The sequence below is a fragment of the Leucoraja erinacea genome, chromosome 21 (genome assembly GCF_028641065.1).
Source record: "Leucoraja erinacea ecotype New England chromosome 21, Leri_hhj_1, whole genome shotgun sequence".
Lineage (NCBI taxonomy): Eukaryota > Metazoa > Chordata > Chondrichthyes > Rajiformes > Rajidae > Leucoraja > Leucoraja erinaceus.
The window spans coordinates 7623987-7640351 of record NC_073397.1 but is presented as its reverse complement, the minus strand read 5'-3'; the positions used below and the strand labels follow the sequence as shown (position 1 = coordinate 7640351).

The 16365-nt window shown below is 41.2% G+C and overlaps 1 protein-coding gene across 2 annotated transcripts in view; it reads right to left on the bottom strand.

Annotated features, from left to right (window-relative positions):
• The window catches only part of stx16 (syntaxin 16), a 33919-nt gene that overhangs the window by 11564 nt on the left and 5990 nt on the right, over positions 1-16365 (bottom strand). For both annotated transcript variants that reach the window (XM_055652031.1, XM_055652032.1), the window contains exons 2-3: positions 5076-5183; positions 689-829 (exon numbers count right to left, since the gene is read on the bottom strand). In XM_055652031.1, the coding sequence (XP_055508006.1) occupies positions 689-829; positions 5076-5183 (249 nt within the window). The remainder of the gene's footprint in view (positions 1-688; positions 830-5075; positions 5184-16365) is intronic.

Here is a 16365-nt window from a genome sequence, read left to right as displayed (position 1 = left end):
GATGATTCCACATGTGTAGATGTCCAAAACCTCTTAATTAGAACATAGAACTGTACAACACAAGTTCGCCTCACTATGTGCTGAACATGATGCCAAGACCACCTCTCATGTATCTGCACATAATCCACATCCTTACATTCCCTGCATATCCGTATGCCTATCCAAATGTCTCTTAAACGCCACTTTAGTATCTGTCTCAACCACCAACCCCGGCAGCACTTTGAAGGCACCACCATCCTTTCCTTTAAACTCTGCTGCCCTCTCACCTTAAAGCTATGCCCTCTAGTATTTGATTTTTGCCTCCTGGGAAAAAGGTTATCTGCCTCATAATTTGATATTCTTCTATTAATCCTCCCCACAACCTCTGGCATTCCAGAGAAAACAACCCAAGTCTGTCCAACATTTACCTGTAGCCAATACCCCCTTATTCATTCTGGTAAACCTCCTCTGCACCCTTTCCAAAGCCTCCACATCCTTACTGTAATGGGGCGACTAGAACTGCACACAATGCTCCAAATGCAGCCTAAATAAACTCTTATAAAGCTGCATCATGACTTCCTGACTTTTATACTCAATGCTCCAATCTATGAAAACAAACATTGACTTTTCAATTGAGGGTCATATTGTGCTCCCTTTTCTCGCCTTCTAAACATTTCCTCTCTGTTACAGCTGCCTCAGTATTCCCTACCTGAGTTATTTCTTGGGTGGTGATCTCTATCGCGTGCTCTTCTGCAGTGCTGTCATCCAATGTAGGTCGGTTCAAGTACTTGTCATGTAAACTTGCAAGTTCCTTCATCTTCTGCTTTATTCTAGTGATATCAAACTGAATCTAAAGGGGGGAGAGAGAGAGAGAGAGAAAGGAAATAAACACATCATTAAATGTCAACTCGCAGGCACTCATCCTGACAGATCCATCAGGGGCACTGAGGTGGAGGTGGTCGCCAACCACAGGTACCTTGGTGTGCAGCTTGACAGTGAGCTGGACTGGAAGAGTCATATGGAGGCGGTGTACAGGAAGGGACAAAGTCGACTGTATTTTTTAAGGAGGCTAAGGTCATTCAACATCTGCCAACCCCTACTGTGCAGTGTCTACCATTCAGTGGTGGCCAGTGCTCTGTTTTTTGCTGTGGCCTGTTGGGGAGAAGGCGCCCGCATAGCGGACAAAAACAGACTGGACAAGCTGATCAGGAAGGCCGGCTCAGTGGTCGGGGCTGAGCAACTAACGGTCCAGCAGGTGGCAGAGGCCAGAACTCTGAACAAACTAGGTTCAATAATGACCAACCCCACTCACCCACTCCACGCCCTGAAGGTGATCAAGAGCAGCATCTTCAGTCAGAGACTGATTGCACCAATGTGCAAAACGGAGAGATATAGGAAGTCTTGTATACCAGCTGCTATAAGGTTTTATAATGCACAAAAATAATTTTTATTTTTTTTAGTATTCATTCATTGTATTTTAACATTAAGTATTGAAGCTATCTGTGGAAATGTGTGGTGTTATGTCTGTCTTGAAGCTGTTGTGGCACTGTAATTTCCTGTAAAGGATTATTAAAGGTTATTCAAATTCAAGATCCCCTCTGTTGATACATGTACTGATGTGAACTTCCCAAAACAGGTTTCCACTCTACCGACATACTGAAATAAGCTTTAGCAAGTGGTATTTTATACGACTATTGCCAAGGTAGAATATTTCTCCTAACTCTTCTCATCCTGCCTACAGCTTACAACTGTTGACCACACCATTCTCAAATAACCCTCCACTGTTCAGTTTCAAATATTTTTCTTGCCAAATACCATTCTTTCCCATCCACCCAAAGTTACAGTATATTATTTTTTTTTTTTTCATTCCTACTATTATATCCGAGAACCCCAGATTCGTCACTGCCTCTCTCGTTACTCACCTGCAATATCATATCATAATTCCATATCATAATTCACGAACTGACCAGGTTCCATCAGTGCTGGACACTAGTTCTGTCCCACTACCCACTCTTTCCAAAGCTTCAAGTTTGCCTTGTGTGACATGCAACAATTAATAAACAAAACCTTGTACCCCAATTATGAGAAGGGCCTAAAAATTGCACTCTCAGCAAACACTATTCTCACCACCATTCCCGTAAAGACCCTCGGGCCTCGACTTGGATTGAAATAGAAAGAATTATAAATAGAAAGACTTTCTCCAGTTATGCAAAAATCAATGAAAGCCAATGTGGAACCCTTACAGGCTGAGGCAGGAAAATTCAAATGCAAAATAAAATATGGATATGCATAATAATGAGTCCAAACATGAAACTTTTTTTGCTTCACAACTTTTTGTGTGGCACAGATATTTGTATTTTTTTCCACAGAAGCCAAATAATCTACCAGATATAGTAGGAAACCAAGGATTTAATGAGAGTAAGGAACAATTGTTATAGACATTACTGGACCTAATCATGGAAAGATCATTGGATTTGTAAGACTGAATTCATGATTCTAAAAGAGATGACAACAAATGTAATGAATGAATTTCCCAAAACTCTGGAATGGTCCTAGTGAATAAGAAGGTGGAAAGAAGGAAGTCATAAAGCAGAGAGTTGTAATACATTCAGTCTGGCAGAAATTGCCTGGAAAATAATGAAATCCATATTAATGACAAGGTAACAAAGCACATGGAAAATCGTAAAACGATTCTGCAAACAAAGCACAGTTTTACAAAGGGAAAATTGTGTTTGAATTATGTTTAAGGATCTAAATAACATGGTAAATAAAATGAGGAACGAGAGGTTTGGATTTTCAAATGGGATCTAGTAATGTGGTACAGAAAAAGCAGTTAAACAAAAAACGCATCGTGTTTGGGATAATGTATTAAAATGGGAAGAAGATTAGGAGAGGCTACAAGCAGCAGAAACTCTTGTTGACAGCGGTGCTAGCAGGATGCTAGATCAGGTCAAAGATCAGCTATAGTCAAGTTCGACAATCCTCTACTCCGATATTCAGAAATCCAAAATGATTCAGCACCTGGATCACTGGCTGGTGTTCCAGCTCCTGACTCCCTTTAAACTCACTGAGCCTCCAATTCAAGGTTCTGCTTACCAGCCTCCATTTACCGGCCTTGTTTCCTCACTTTAAACTCATTAAGTTCCCACATTTCCTTTAAACTGGAATCTCTGGAACATTGTTATTCTACCGTGTGACACGAAAATAAAACGAATTGAAAGTGTATTTTAGTATTAATGGAAATATTCCCAATCTGAAAAAAACTATGCTCAGCTCCAAAGTCATGAGTGGACCCGATTAAGGACGTTTTATTGTATTTACAATCTATATCAGTTAACTTTGATAAAGAGACTAAGTGCAATCATGCTTGCTGACAATACAAAGAAAGGTGGAGGCAAAACGACCTATGAGGATAGCATAAAGAAACTGGGTAGGAATAGAAATACGTTTAATCAACTGGCCAGGAGATGGCAGATGGAGTGTATGCGGGGAAGCATGATGCATACATTTTAATACGAAGATGTAAAATCAGAATTTTTTAAATTACATTAAAAATCCATTAAATATTAATATTCTGAGGCACTTGAATGCACATGCACAGGAAAAATTAGACATGTTCACACGGGAGGGCTGGTCCCCCAAGGCAATATTCCACCTCGCCACCAATTCCAATATTGGTGGCCAGTGGGGGGGGGGGCTTTCTGGAGCGCTAGTATAGGTGTTGTGGGCTGAAGGGACTGGTTTCCAGTGAGCTAGTATGGACAATGTGGGCCGAATGGATTCTTGGGCTGGCAGCTCAGTCACTCAAGCCTGGTGCGCTGGCAGCTTACTCACTCATGGCTGGTGGGCTGGCAGTTGACTCACCGCTATTCCTTGAAATTCCATTTCATGCATAGTGCAAGGCCAGCAAATTCAAATGCAGTTTCCTACCATTTCAAGCAGGGTGCAAGGCCACCAAATTCAAATGCGGTTTCATACCATTTTAAGCAGGGTGCAAGGCCACCAAATTCAAATGCAGTTTCATACCATTTCAAGCAGGGTGAAAGCACCATAAAACCACCATAAAGCCACACTCACAGCTCAGGCTGATAGTCGTGACTGCTCCCTCCACCATCTTGCAGAGACTGAGCCACGCCCACACGTGGTTTTTATAGTCCCTTCCCCTCTCCCACTGGAAGGGGCCTGGCCTTCATGGCAGTGATTGACGGGAGAGAGAATCTCAACATTTTTAAAACACTAATAACTCCTTTATTTTACATCGATGGGAAAATCCTCGGCACCTCTGAGTAAGATGGCCAAAAATCACAGCCGTGATAACTTTATTTCTAAAATCAATATACAGTGCAAACAGGAAGTGGTCAAGTTTAGACTTTTAATTATATGGATGTCAGCAAGCAATTATGAAGATAAATGTTATGCTTTATTTCAAGTCTGTTTAAATACAAAGGTAATGAAGCTTCCTCCAATTGAGCAGAACTTTGTGAAACCAGTCAGGTGTACTGTGTGTAATTTAGATCTCTTCAGCCAAGAGAAGGCACACTTCTCTCACATATGGTGCAATGAAAGTTATTTAGATTAACTTCTGACATGAGTAGATTGCTGACAGAGAGATCTCAGCATATATCTGTCTATATTCTCACAGGTTGAGAAGAATGAGAGAAGCCTCATTAAAATGTTGACATTTCTGAAATGGTGCAACAGGTAAAATCCTTCCTTCGCTTGGGTGTCGAGGACAGGGTGCATTGTCTCAAAATAATAGGAAGACCATTTAGAACTGGGATTAAGCAAGATTTATTCACATACAGTTGCAAATCTTCATTCATCTACCCTCAGGGAGCCGTGGGTACTTTGTCATTGAGTACATTGAAAATTACGGTATTAAAGAGAATTGAAGATCAGCCGATGAAGGGTCCACATGTGAAATGTTAACTGTTTCTCTCACCACAGATGGTGCTTGACTCACTGAATGTTTCCAGTATATTCTGTTTTTATTGAGAGATTAAGGGGATGTGGTTGAAATGGAATTGATGGATTCACCCTCCAACTTTCTTAGGAAAGCAGAGGCTGCATCAACCAGAGATGTTCTTGTTACTTACTTGCTCTGTTCCATCCACCCATTTTGGAGGCAGTCTCTTGCTGACACTAATTGCAGCCTCTGGATCCAAGCCGATTCCAGACACCAAGGCCATGCGATCATTGGCAATCTGTCAACGAGGCAAACATGCAGTTAGTGCTCTCTTCCCACACATCAGACAAACATCAGTGCTTTCCGGCTGCACATCATTTTCAGTGTTTTCGGGCCTTGGGTATTATTACTCAAGTCCTTTCATGTGCCTCTACCTTCCTTCAACCTAATCAATCTATACACAGGATTAATGGTCTCTGTGCATACAATAAGGTTTACAGCACAGAACATGCTTTACAATACCAACCACTAGCAGCTGATATACAGTCCTCAATTTCAAGATCAATGGACGAGGATAGAAATGACAAATGTCAAAACCAACCAAGTTATAAACTGCGCACCTCTCACTTCACAGGGCGGACACATTCTGTAACAGGAGCTCCTTTGTATCAATTTGCAAAGAAAAAGTGAATGTCCTATTTAAGGGAAATAATATCAGTTTTGTGAAATGGATAATCAGTGGTTTGGTTTGTGGCCAGGCATGACACTGAGTGAGAAAACTGGAGTGTGCTTTCAGAATACAACCATATTTTAATTTGGTGGCCAAGGACAGATTGGCCATACCCTGGGAACAATGTTCAATCCTCCACCTTCAAACATTTTAATTTTGCAACCTTCTCAGTAGTATAATTCAAAATGGCACTGCACTGTAACCCCAGATTCCAAGAGGCCGTGCCCTCCACTTTTCCCATAAACTACAGATGAATGTGGTATCTGATAGACCATGATATCTGATTCATTGGAAGAGTCATAATTTGGTCACCTACCAATAATCCCCAACATTCACACTTCTGTTGCACAATCATTCCAATTATAGAATTGATTTAGAAGAATCCTTGAGGTGTTTCAACCGAGTGAAGATATTTTTATTACAAGAATGCTTGCTCTTAAATTAAGATAGACAAAAATGCTGGAGAAACTCAGCGGGTGAGGCAGCATCTATGGAGCGAAGGAAATAGGCAATGTTTCGGGTCGAGACCCTTCTTCAGAATTAAGATTGCTCTTTATTAATATTTGTTTTTTCTTTCCCTTCTCTGTACTGCTTAATACAAATTCATGTCCACATCACCCAACTCTCTTCTCTCATGACTGGAGGAAGGTCTTATTTTTCATCAATACCCAATTGTCTTTATTTGGCTTTGGTCTTTTCCTCATTCTTTACAACATTTACACGTTATTTTCAAAGCAAGGCAAATACAAGAGAATTCAGAACTCCAAAACAAACCACTAAGCAATCTCTCGAAAATTCACTTCCAGTCAGTCATGAATTCCCAGACAGTTTGAAGACTCCATTATTGGTCCACCATCGATTTTCTGGCAACTGAAGGCTGAGCATCTGCTTTGATCCATACAAAATCATGAGAAAGCACTTGATATCCTACCCGAAAGTCCCACTGAAAATGTGGCACCTAGGCCGGGTAAGGGAGCCTATCTTGACCGCATGAGGACTTCCGCCCCGATGGACAGGTCAAATTTGCCCCATGGTTGGGACTGAAACTCCAGCCCGGCCAGAGCTGACAGATCCCTGAACCGACAGATCTGTTGCCATAGTCATCTTTTCAGCTGATCGGCGGGTCGAATTTGCCCCCTCCTCTGGCTCAGCCGGAACCGGCAGGTCCGGTCCCATAGCCGACTTTGTGGGCCAGTATCTCGGCTTCCGTTCCGGTACTGTTGTGCTCCTCTTGGAGGCCTTGACCTCTGTTGGTCCAGCAAAATGGATAATCCAGAAAGGCTCTGGAACCAAGGGTGCCGGAAAATCGATGGTGGAAACGTAATACACTGCAAGATTCATTTTCCCTCTTGTGCACCATTGGCTGTTCATTCTACTCAAGCACTCTTTCACCGCATGGGAGAAATAAAGACCCCATTAAAATATTGCTCTCTAATGAAAGTGCATTCAGCAAACCTAAACATCCTCATACAAGCTGGAATGTAACAACTTAATCTCAGAAAATAATACTACAGAAAGTCACAAATGTGTCATCAGTCACAAATATCAGACAAGTTAATATTCTAAGGGGAGGGTGGGAAATGACAGACTGGCAAAATAGTTCAAAGATGTTACTAGTCCAACAATGTAAAAAGGGCACTGAGGCCGAGTACGGATTCAAGAAAGCACAATAGGTCACATTGGAAAAAGTTGTCAAAATACTCTAAATAAATTAAAATGAGACTGAAGAGGATTTACTGGGGAGATTTCAAAGGGCAGAGAAAATGCAGTGCGTTAGACATAGTTGCCATTGTGGCATTGCGGATAATAAAGCGGTCTCAAGCTGCTGCAACCCCGGTTCAATTCTGAACTTGGATGCCATGAATGGAGTTTGTACGCTCCCTCTGTGATCCTGCCAACCCATTCCAATGGGACCTATTATGCTTTCTTGCATTCGTACTCAACAAGTTTCCACCAGGTGCTCATATTTCCTCTCGCATCCTGAAGATGTGCTGACTAGTGGGTTAGTTGACAACTGTACAGTGTCCTCAACATAGTTGGGTGAGATAACAATCAGGAGGGTGTTAATATGCATGTGTAAGAGAATAAATGGCAGGGGAAAAGTTGGAAGAACAGGACGGCTTGGAATCGCCATTGATCCAATGACCTCATGCATTACAAGAAAACATGAATATGAATAAATGTGAATGCAGGAGAGGATCCTGGCTACAGAATTATGATAAGTAAACTACAAAAGTATATATCTATTAGGACATCGTATCTGACAATTCCCAGAAGAGCAATATCATCAGTCCCTAATCCTTGATCTTTCTCCCCAGCCTTGCAATTTATGCTCGTTCAAGTGTTATACATTCCCTTTAGAAAACTCCGATTCAGTTTATTCTTTCTACACAGCGTGGACATAGCTGGCAAGGCAAACATTTATAGCCGATTAGTTATCTTCTCAAATTGCCATGATCACTGGAGGGGAATCGCAGGTGGTGGTCTTCCATTGTCCCCTGCTGCCTTTGTCCTCCTTAATGGTAGGGGCTGCATTTTGGGCAAAGTAGCCTAGATGAGTAGTTGCAGTGCACTTTGCGATATGGTACCCACCACAGCCACGATCAGGCAGTGGAGGGAATGCATACTTCGATAGTGGATGGATTTCGACTTAAAGCTACTGCTTTGTCCTGGATAGTGTTGAGCGTCTTCAGATGTTCGAGCTACATTATCTGGGCAAGAGAAGAGTATTATTTTGTAGCTTGTAGATGGGGTAAGTCTTTGGGATGTCAGTGGGGTGGGGGGGGTCACTCATTGCTGATACTAATCTCTGAACTGTTCTTGAAGCCACAGCATTTATGTGGCTGGTCCGGTCAAGTTCTGGTGAATGATATCCCCAGAAAGTTGGTTGTGAGGGAGTTGGCCATGATAATTCCATTGAGGTCAAGGGTAGTTAGACTTCCTCTTGTTGCAAATGGTAATTTTTCTGGCACTTTTCTGATTCAAATACTACTCACAACTTATCAGCTCATGCTTGTATTTTATCTCTGCCTTGCTGTATGCAGGCATAAAGTGTTTCAATACTGAAGGAGTTGTGAATGGAATTAAATAGTATGTGAATATAAGCATACCTCCCCACCTCAGACATTGTGACTGAAGGAAAGTCATTGATGACACATCTGAAGTTTGGACAGAGAAAACGTATCTCAGTTCTTTCATTGTTTCGGGTCTGAATCTTAGTACGTCCTGAAGAACCAGCATCCCTGGTCTATTCCTGACAGCCCAAAATCTATATTTTCTCTTCCTGAACTATTACTGACCTATTCATTGTTTTAACGGAGAATATAGAAATGTCACTACCCCTTAAGAACCCCTGAACTAGGACTGGGATGATTAACCTCCAACAACCACCTTCCATTGTCCAAGATACAACTCCAGCATAGGTCACCATTGTCTTTGGTTTTACCAGCATTCCTTGACAGTGCACTCAGTCAATGCTGCCTTGATGTCAAAAGCAGTCACTCTCACCATATGTTTGGAATTCTGCCTTTTGGTCCATGTTGGGGACAAGGCTGTGATGAATTCATGGTCCTGGTGAAACTAAAACTGGACATCGGTGAGCAGGTTATTGGTGAGTAAGTGATACGTAATGGCATTGTTCACAACACCTTGCTGATGATAGAAGTTGAAGGTGTGTCATTTAGTCAGTATTGGATACATTCTGTTTTTTTTTAACGTATTTTTCGGATGCCATTGCTGATATTGTACTGGAACAATATGGGAAAAGGTGTGGCGAGTACAGGAATACAGGTCTTTAGTACTACAGTCAAGATGTCCTTTGTCCCATTGTCTTTCCTGTCTCTACTGCTCTCACCGGTTACATATCACATGGAGTGAATCAACTGCCCGAGGACTGGTTTTTGCAGTGGTGGGATCTCTTCTGGCTGAACGTGGTTGTGAATTTTTTTTTCACACTCACTTGGCCCGGCCCCGTAATATGGATGATGGGGATACCTCGTTTTCCATTTGCTGTTTATTGTTCTTTGTTGTTCACAGCAAGATACGGTGGAATTCCATGGTTTTGTGTATTGCGTGCAGTTTTTGCAATTTAGCATGCATTCCATCAAAATTGCAATTTGGCATCTCATTTTCATGTACACATGATTCAGCCTGTCCTCCTGCACTCCTCACTGAAGCAAATGCGGAGTATGGGCAGTGGGTTCTACATCATAACCACATAGGGTAAATCTTTCTCCTAACTTTTCCCTGTATTTTTTGCACAAAAAGTTAAATCTGCACCCGGTGATCCTTGAACCATGAAGTAAAGGAATCAGTTTACTTCAATCTCGCTTAAATATAAGAGAAATAATCTCCTTTTAATCTTCTTTACTCCAAGAACAATATCAGCTTCTCCAGTCTACTCAATTTCTGAAATTTCTCATCACTTGATGATTTGCAGGCTAATTCTCAGGATATACAACCGCACAAGCACAGATTCAGGTTTCAACGGCAGAAGTCAAAGGAGATCAATGGTCATGGAACTGGTTGGAACTGACCAGATACAAGGCTTATTCAAAGTCATGCAAAAGACAGGGTGAATTTTCATCAATTGGGTACACCATTGGAAATAAATGAAATCAGACTTTACTGTATGGTATGACACTTTGACAGCTATATATAAATATTGACATTAGAGATACAGCGTGGAAACTGGCCGTTCAGCCTGCCAAGTCCACGCTGGCTAGCAATCACACTAACATTATCCTGCACTCTTGGGACAATTTACTATATTTACCAAAGCCAATTAACCTACAAACCAGTTCATCTTTGGAGTGTGGGAGGAAACCAGAGCACCTGGAGAAAATCCATGTGGTCACAGGGAGAACGTACAAACTCCGTACAGACAGCACCCGTAGTCGGGATCGAAACCAGGTCTCTGGCGCTGTGAGGCAGCAGCTCTACCGTTATACCACTGTGCCACCCTATTGCACAAATATTGCACATTATTGTTGGTGCATTGTTTCACTTCAAAGGCTATTACTGTTAAGGAAGCTGTGTTTCAATAGAAATCCAGAATCAATGTCTGAAGACAATTTAGGAATTTGTGTTAAGTATGATTTTTCAGCACAAAATTAGTTTGGGCTCTGGAACCAAAAGGCTCATTCTTTGCAGTATTAAAATGATAAATTGGACAGTACCTCATCCAACTCCTGTAGCGATTGGTAGCATCCATCAACCCAGCCAGCCAAGAACAGAGAACAGATACAGATTGTCAGATCGGGTGGCAAGAAAAAACACAGTTGACAGTGAATTAACAGATCCAGCATTCCCAACAACTGTATCACTACTTGTACCCAGTGTAATGCCAAAGGACAGGCAGTTAACATTTTCCAGAGATAAACAAAATTCCTCTGAGCAATGGCATCGATCCTGGAGCTTTATTTCGTTTCAACAGCAAAAAGGAGTGGAAAGAAAACTTTTTATGAGATTAGATGAAGTAAACTAACTAACACATTGAAGAATCTTGGTGGAAGTATGTGGTGGGTGAGAATCTACTGTAGTGAGCCAGCTGAATTTGTCTGTAGAATGAAAGCTGTGCTGATAATTTAGTCATTTGCCACGGCAGGTCTAACTCATTATCCCTTCATGGATTTTCACGGTAAATAATTACTGCTTCTGAGGGTTAACATTTCTGAAGCAACTAACACTTCTCAGAAACATTCATGATTTTTTCCATGTGCTTTTGAACTGCAGGTTCTATCATATGTGCAAATGTAACATCCATTTTACAAACATCAAGATCCATCAAAAGCCCAAGACAAATAACCCATGGAACCTATTTTCTGATGTTGATGATTGAAGCTGACATGTTGACCAGAAAATCTACATTCATCCATGGCTTTAATTATCAACTCAGGAACTCAGAGAGCAACACTCCCTCTGCAGTTATGTTTCAATCCAGATTATTTAGTAAAGTTGTTATGGAGTAACGGTAGCTTAAACATTTGCACCTTGAAGAAATCATCTGCAAACAAGGGTGCTAATAATACCAAGCTAGTGCCACTGTACTGGCGCCACTAACCCAACATCCACCATGTCCTCTGGAAAAACACTATGATGGCCCATCTCAACATCCCCATATAAAGTTTTACAATGCATCTCAGTGCACATGACAACAATAAACTAATATTAATACCATAACCAACTCTACACCTTAGACACCGACTCACTTTTCTTCCTCAGTAGACATCCAACAGATTGCTAGCAACTGCCATGGTTTATTGTTCCCGAGCTGAAATCTCCATCTCCTCTCCATTAAAAATTCTGCCCACCTCCATCAAGGCCATGGCTACCCTGCACCTTGCTCCTGTTACCATTGAGAACCTCACTGACCCTTCAGGTCCCTCCAGGCCTGACTATTCCAATTCTCCCCTGGACTGGCCACTCAACTCCTCCCAACATACATTTCACCACGTTTCCATTTACAGCTGGGCCCAACACTAGAGACATAAATTTAAAAGACAAATTAGCCCAATTAATTCAGTAAAAATATTTCTATCCAGAGTGTGATGAGAACACGAAACCTTCTACCACAATGAATTATTGAGAAAAATAAAATTAACGCAAAATAAGCAAAAGAAAAGTGGGGAAAAACAGTGAAAAAAGATGTACAATGTTTATGTGCAATGTCTGCAAATTCAATTACATACATCTCTTGCAGTGTGTGAAATCCTAATCTAATAACCTTATGAACTTGTCACTTTAAATGTTTGATGGTTGCGTTTAAATGCCTTTGAGTTCTACTTTTCCTAATTCTGCAACATCTCGAATCCCTCCATGTCCGACCTGAATACATAAGTTCTCTCGACACTGAGTTTGTGAAATTCTTCACTTCTCCCCACAACTGTCAGCATTGCAGTCAACGACATCATCTGTGCTCTCTCATCGCCAATTTCTTTCATCCTCCTTTCTGTTTCCAATATCTTCTTAAAACTCATCCCTTTTTAACACCACACCTTCCACTTCACCCTCAGTCAATGAAAGGCACAATGCTAGTACGTTTCCTCATTATCTAATATATATATCTCACAAGTACATTCCACAGCATTGCCCAGAAACCACATACATCCTTACCCCTAAAAACCCTAATGTAAAATTCAATAAATAACATGTAGTTTCATCTAAATTACATAGCCTCAAGATCTATAACAAAACCGCCTCAAGATCTTTGATTCTACCTACATTATTCTTCAACTAACAGCACTGTGACCCTCTTCCACAATACATGTTATCACCCTTCTCTGTGAAGAACTGGAGACTTGAATATAAAATTCAGGCCGAGAGGCTAAACTTCTCCAGTGCAGGGCTGAGCAACACAGCGTTGTTGGAGGTGCTGTATTTCAGAGCAGACCCATCTTGGATAGGCATGAAAATCAGGGTAGTTTTACACAAATGTTGCCTATGTACATCTCTAACACCAAAAGAGGTTAACAAAACAAGGTTAATTTCCTCAAAGTTCGATTTGGGAATTTGCTGTGCATTAACTGAATAATGTTCTTCCCCACTTTATGACCATAATTCCATTTTCAAAGTTACTTTGGGAGTGCCTTTTGGTTGTGAAAGATGTTGTGTAAATGCACTCCTTTCTTTGAAGCTCCCGTTTTCTCAGATCTGCGTAAACAGAATCCTGTGGAGTAATGCAAGAGGAATAAGCACAGACCAGACTGTTAGAATTTTGTACCACATGCACATAAATAGTAATAACAACAGCTAATGTGTTCATAGCCCTTCGTGGAATTAAATGATGAAAAGGAAAAATGTCACATTTTGAAATGACAGAAAATATACCCTTTCTTCTGCACACGGTGAGACCAAGCACAAGATTGACACTGTGAATTCAATAGATTGAGAATTTTAGTAAATCATTCAGGGCCGCCCCCTGTCAGCACCAATCCATTTTTTGTTGTTGCTGCTTAAGTGTACTCAGTGCGAGGAATGGTTTATTTCAGGCACCCAACATCAACCATTCGGTAAATTGCAGAATAATTCCCACCACATTGCCCTCGCCCACATTTTCGAGTGCCCATTACTGTCTTGGGTGCTCTGTCACCCTGACAGGCTGTGGCCTTCCTAAATGGAATGGTCAATGTGGTGACTACATTGGAGCTTTTGCCATCAGGAAATGAGTGCAGACAGTCCCAACATCATTCACGCTGGGTCCAGAACGGTGTACAAATCCCCAAACCAACACATGCAGCATTCCGTATTTACACATCACACCCCACAGCAACACATTTCAAATGGCACGCCAACACAAATTGCATTTTCCAATATGTAGTTAACTCTCCAACAAATGCAATATATAATGTCAAAGTTATGTCATTAATCGCTGCCAGTAATGATCTTTTACATTTCTCCCCATTGAATTTAACAAGCAAGAAACATGTTTTACAGCTGATGATAAATATCACATTTAAAAGCATTGAAAATAAACTTCCCCTTGGAATTTTTATAATACAATTCTCTTTTCTGATTAATTTTTGAAGAGGTTAGCACCAACCTGGGACGGCACCAGGAGTTTATATGGCTATTCAGCTCATTTGAGCTCACTGTATATTCACCAGAAAAATGTATCACTAATTTTCTCCTCTTCCTAACCCAAAGACTCCACGGCCAATGTAATGTTCCCCTTTCCATTGGTCTGTTGTGATATTGCGACATAACGAACCCTCAAAATTTCCTATTATTTGCCATGGTATTAGCTCACTTCCATGGCTGGATATTAATTTTGCTGATTATGTATGTTCATGTGAATGTGTAGTCTCATAGAAATTGTTCTGAGCAAGGTTCACAGATCATGAGGAGGGAACAATCAGCTGTTCCTTGTTTCTACACTGCACACATTTCATGTTAGGTTCTGAGCCCAGGTCCAACGCTGGAGCATATTATTTTACGTGATGCACAAGGTTGCTGCCACCAGCAACAACAAACTAAATGTTTTTACAAAGTAATTGCAGGCAAAGGACAACACGGCAATTAGAGAATATTGCAAAGGTGTGAAGTAAAGTTTCTCACAGATCCTGCACCGCCTCAAATACATCACTAATCGCTTTTCATAGCTTTAATATCAGACCCCAGCTCTAAATCACTGTCTTCCTGTAGACTTAAATCCTTTCAAACTCTCCATCGCAGTGAGCCACTCCCAATCAGAACCAAACCAAAATGTAGCTCTTCATAAACAAACATCTCAAGCGTTTTTAATACTGGTGACTGTTTCATTAATATTTATTGGGGTTTTCGTTTTAATATGGTGGTGATTATATTAACATTTTTGTGGCTTCATAGAACATTGAAAAGTACTGCCCAGGAACAGGCCCATCAGCCCATCCTGTGTGCGCCAAACATAATGCAAAGATAAACTAATCTCACGTGCATGCACATAATCCAATACCCTTCCATCTGCTGAGTATCCATGCGCCATGAGAAAACTCTTAAATACCTCTCTCATATCTGCCTCGACCACCACCGCACCTTGCAGCGCATTCCAGGCACCCACCACCCTCTGCAAAAGACGTGCCCCGCACATCTCCTTTAAGCATTGCGCCTTCCACCCTGGGAAAAAAGTTATGCGTCTCTACCCAGTCTATGCTTCTATTATTTTATATACTTTTATCAGGTCTCCCCTCAAACTCAATTGTTGCAGAGAAAACAATCCCAGGCTGTCCAACTCTCCTTATAACTAATATCCTCTAATCCAGGCAGCATTCTGGTAAACCTCTTCTGACCATCTCCAAAGTGTCCATTTCCTACTTGTAATGGTTTCTGTCCTGTTGATTATTTTCACCATTTTGTGTTTTTACGTTATTAAGACTGGTAATGTATACAGTTGTTTGCAGAACTTGGTTACATTTTATTTTAATTCAGTTCTAGGACGTGGGCATCACCAACAGGCTGACATTTAGACATGGCTGAGTCATGTTGGCAGAGAATTCCAGCATTTATATAGAACATAATAGTGGTTCTTTATATTGTCACGTATATATTGTCATGTATAGAAGAGTAAAGCACAGGTTACTGCCCTCGTCTCATGATGTCTGTGGCGAAGATGATACTGAATTAAACTAATCCCTTATGCCGGCACATGATATATATATATATATATATATATATATATATATATATATATATATATAGATATATAACTCCATTCCATGCATATTCATGTGTCTTTCTAGAAGCCTCCTAAACACCCCCAAGTGAATCCGCTTCCAGCATCACTCCTGACATTGCATTCTAGACATCTATCAGTCTGTTTAAAACATCTCCTTTAAAATTTCCTCCTCACATTTTAAAGCTACACCCTCTAGCATTTTACACAGCCAATCTGGGAAAAAGATTCTGACCGTGTACCCTATCTATGCCCCTTATAATTCTATCTATGCCCCACTGGGTGGCGCCAGCAATGGCTGCCTCATCAACAGTCTGTCTGTACCTTTGTTGTTTTTTTAAGTATGTGTTAAATGTATGTTTTTAGTGTTCTTTAGCTTGTTTTCTGTGTGGGATGGGGGAGGGGGGAGGGGGGGGTTGGGGGAAACGTTTGCTAATCTCTTACCTCGATGGAGATGCGATTTTTTCCCATATCGTATCTCCGTCCGCACTGCAGCCTAACAGCGAGGAGTTGGTGGCCTTTGCTGGAGACCGACTTTGAGAGCTCCACCATGGAAGCCTGTGGACTTACCATCGTGGAGCCCACGATCCCTTTGCCAGGGAT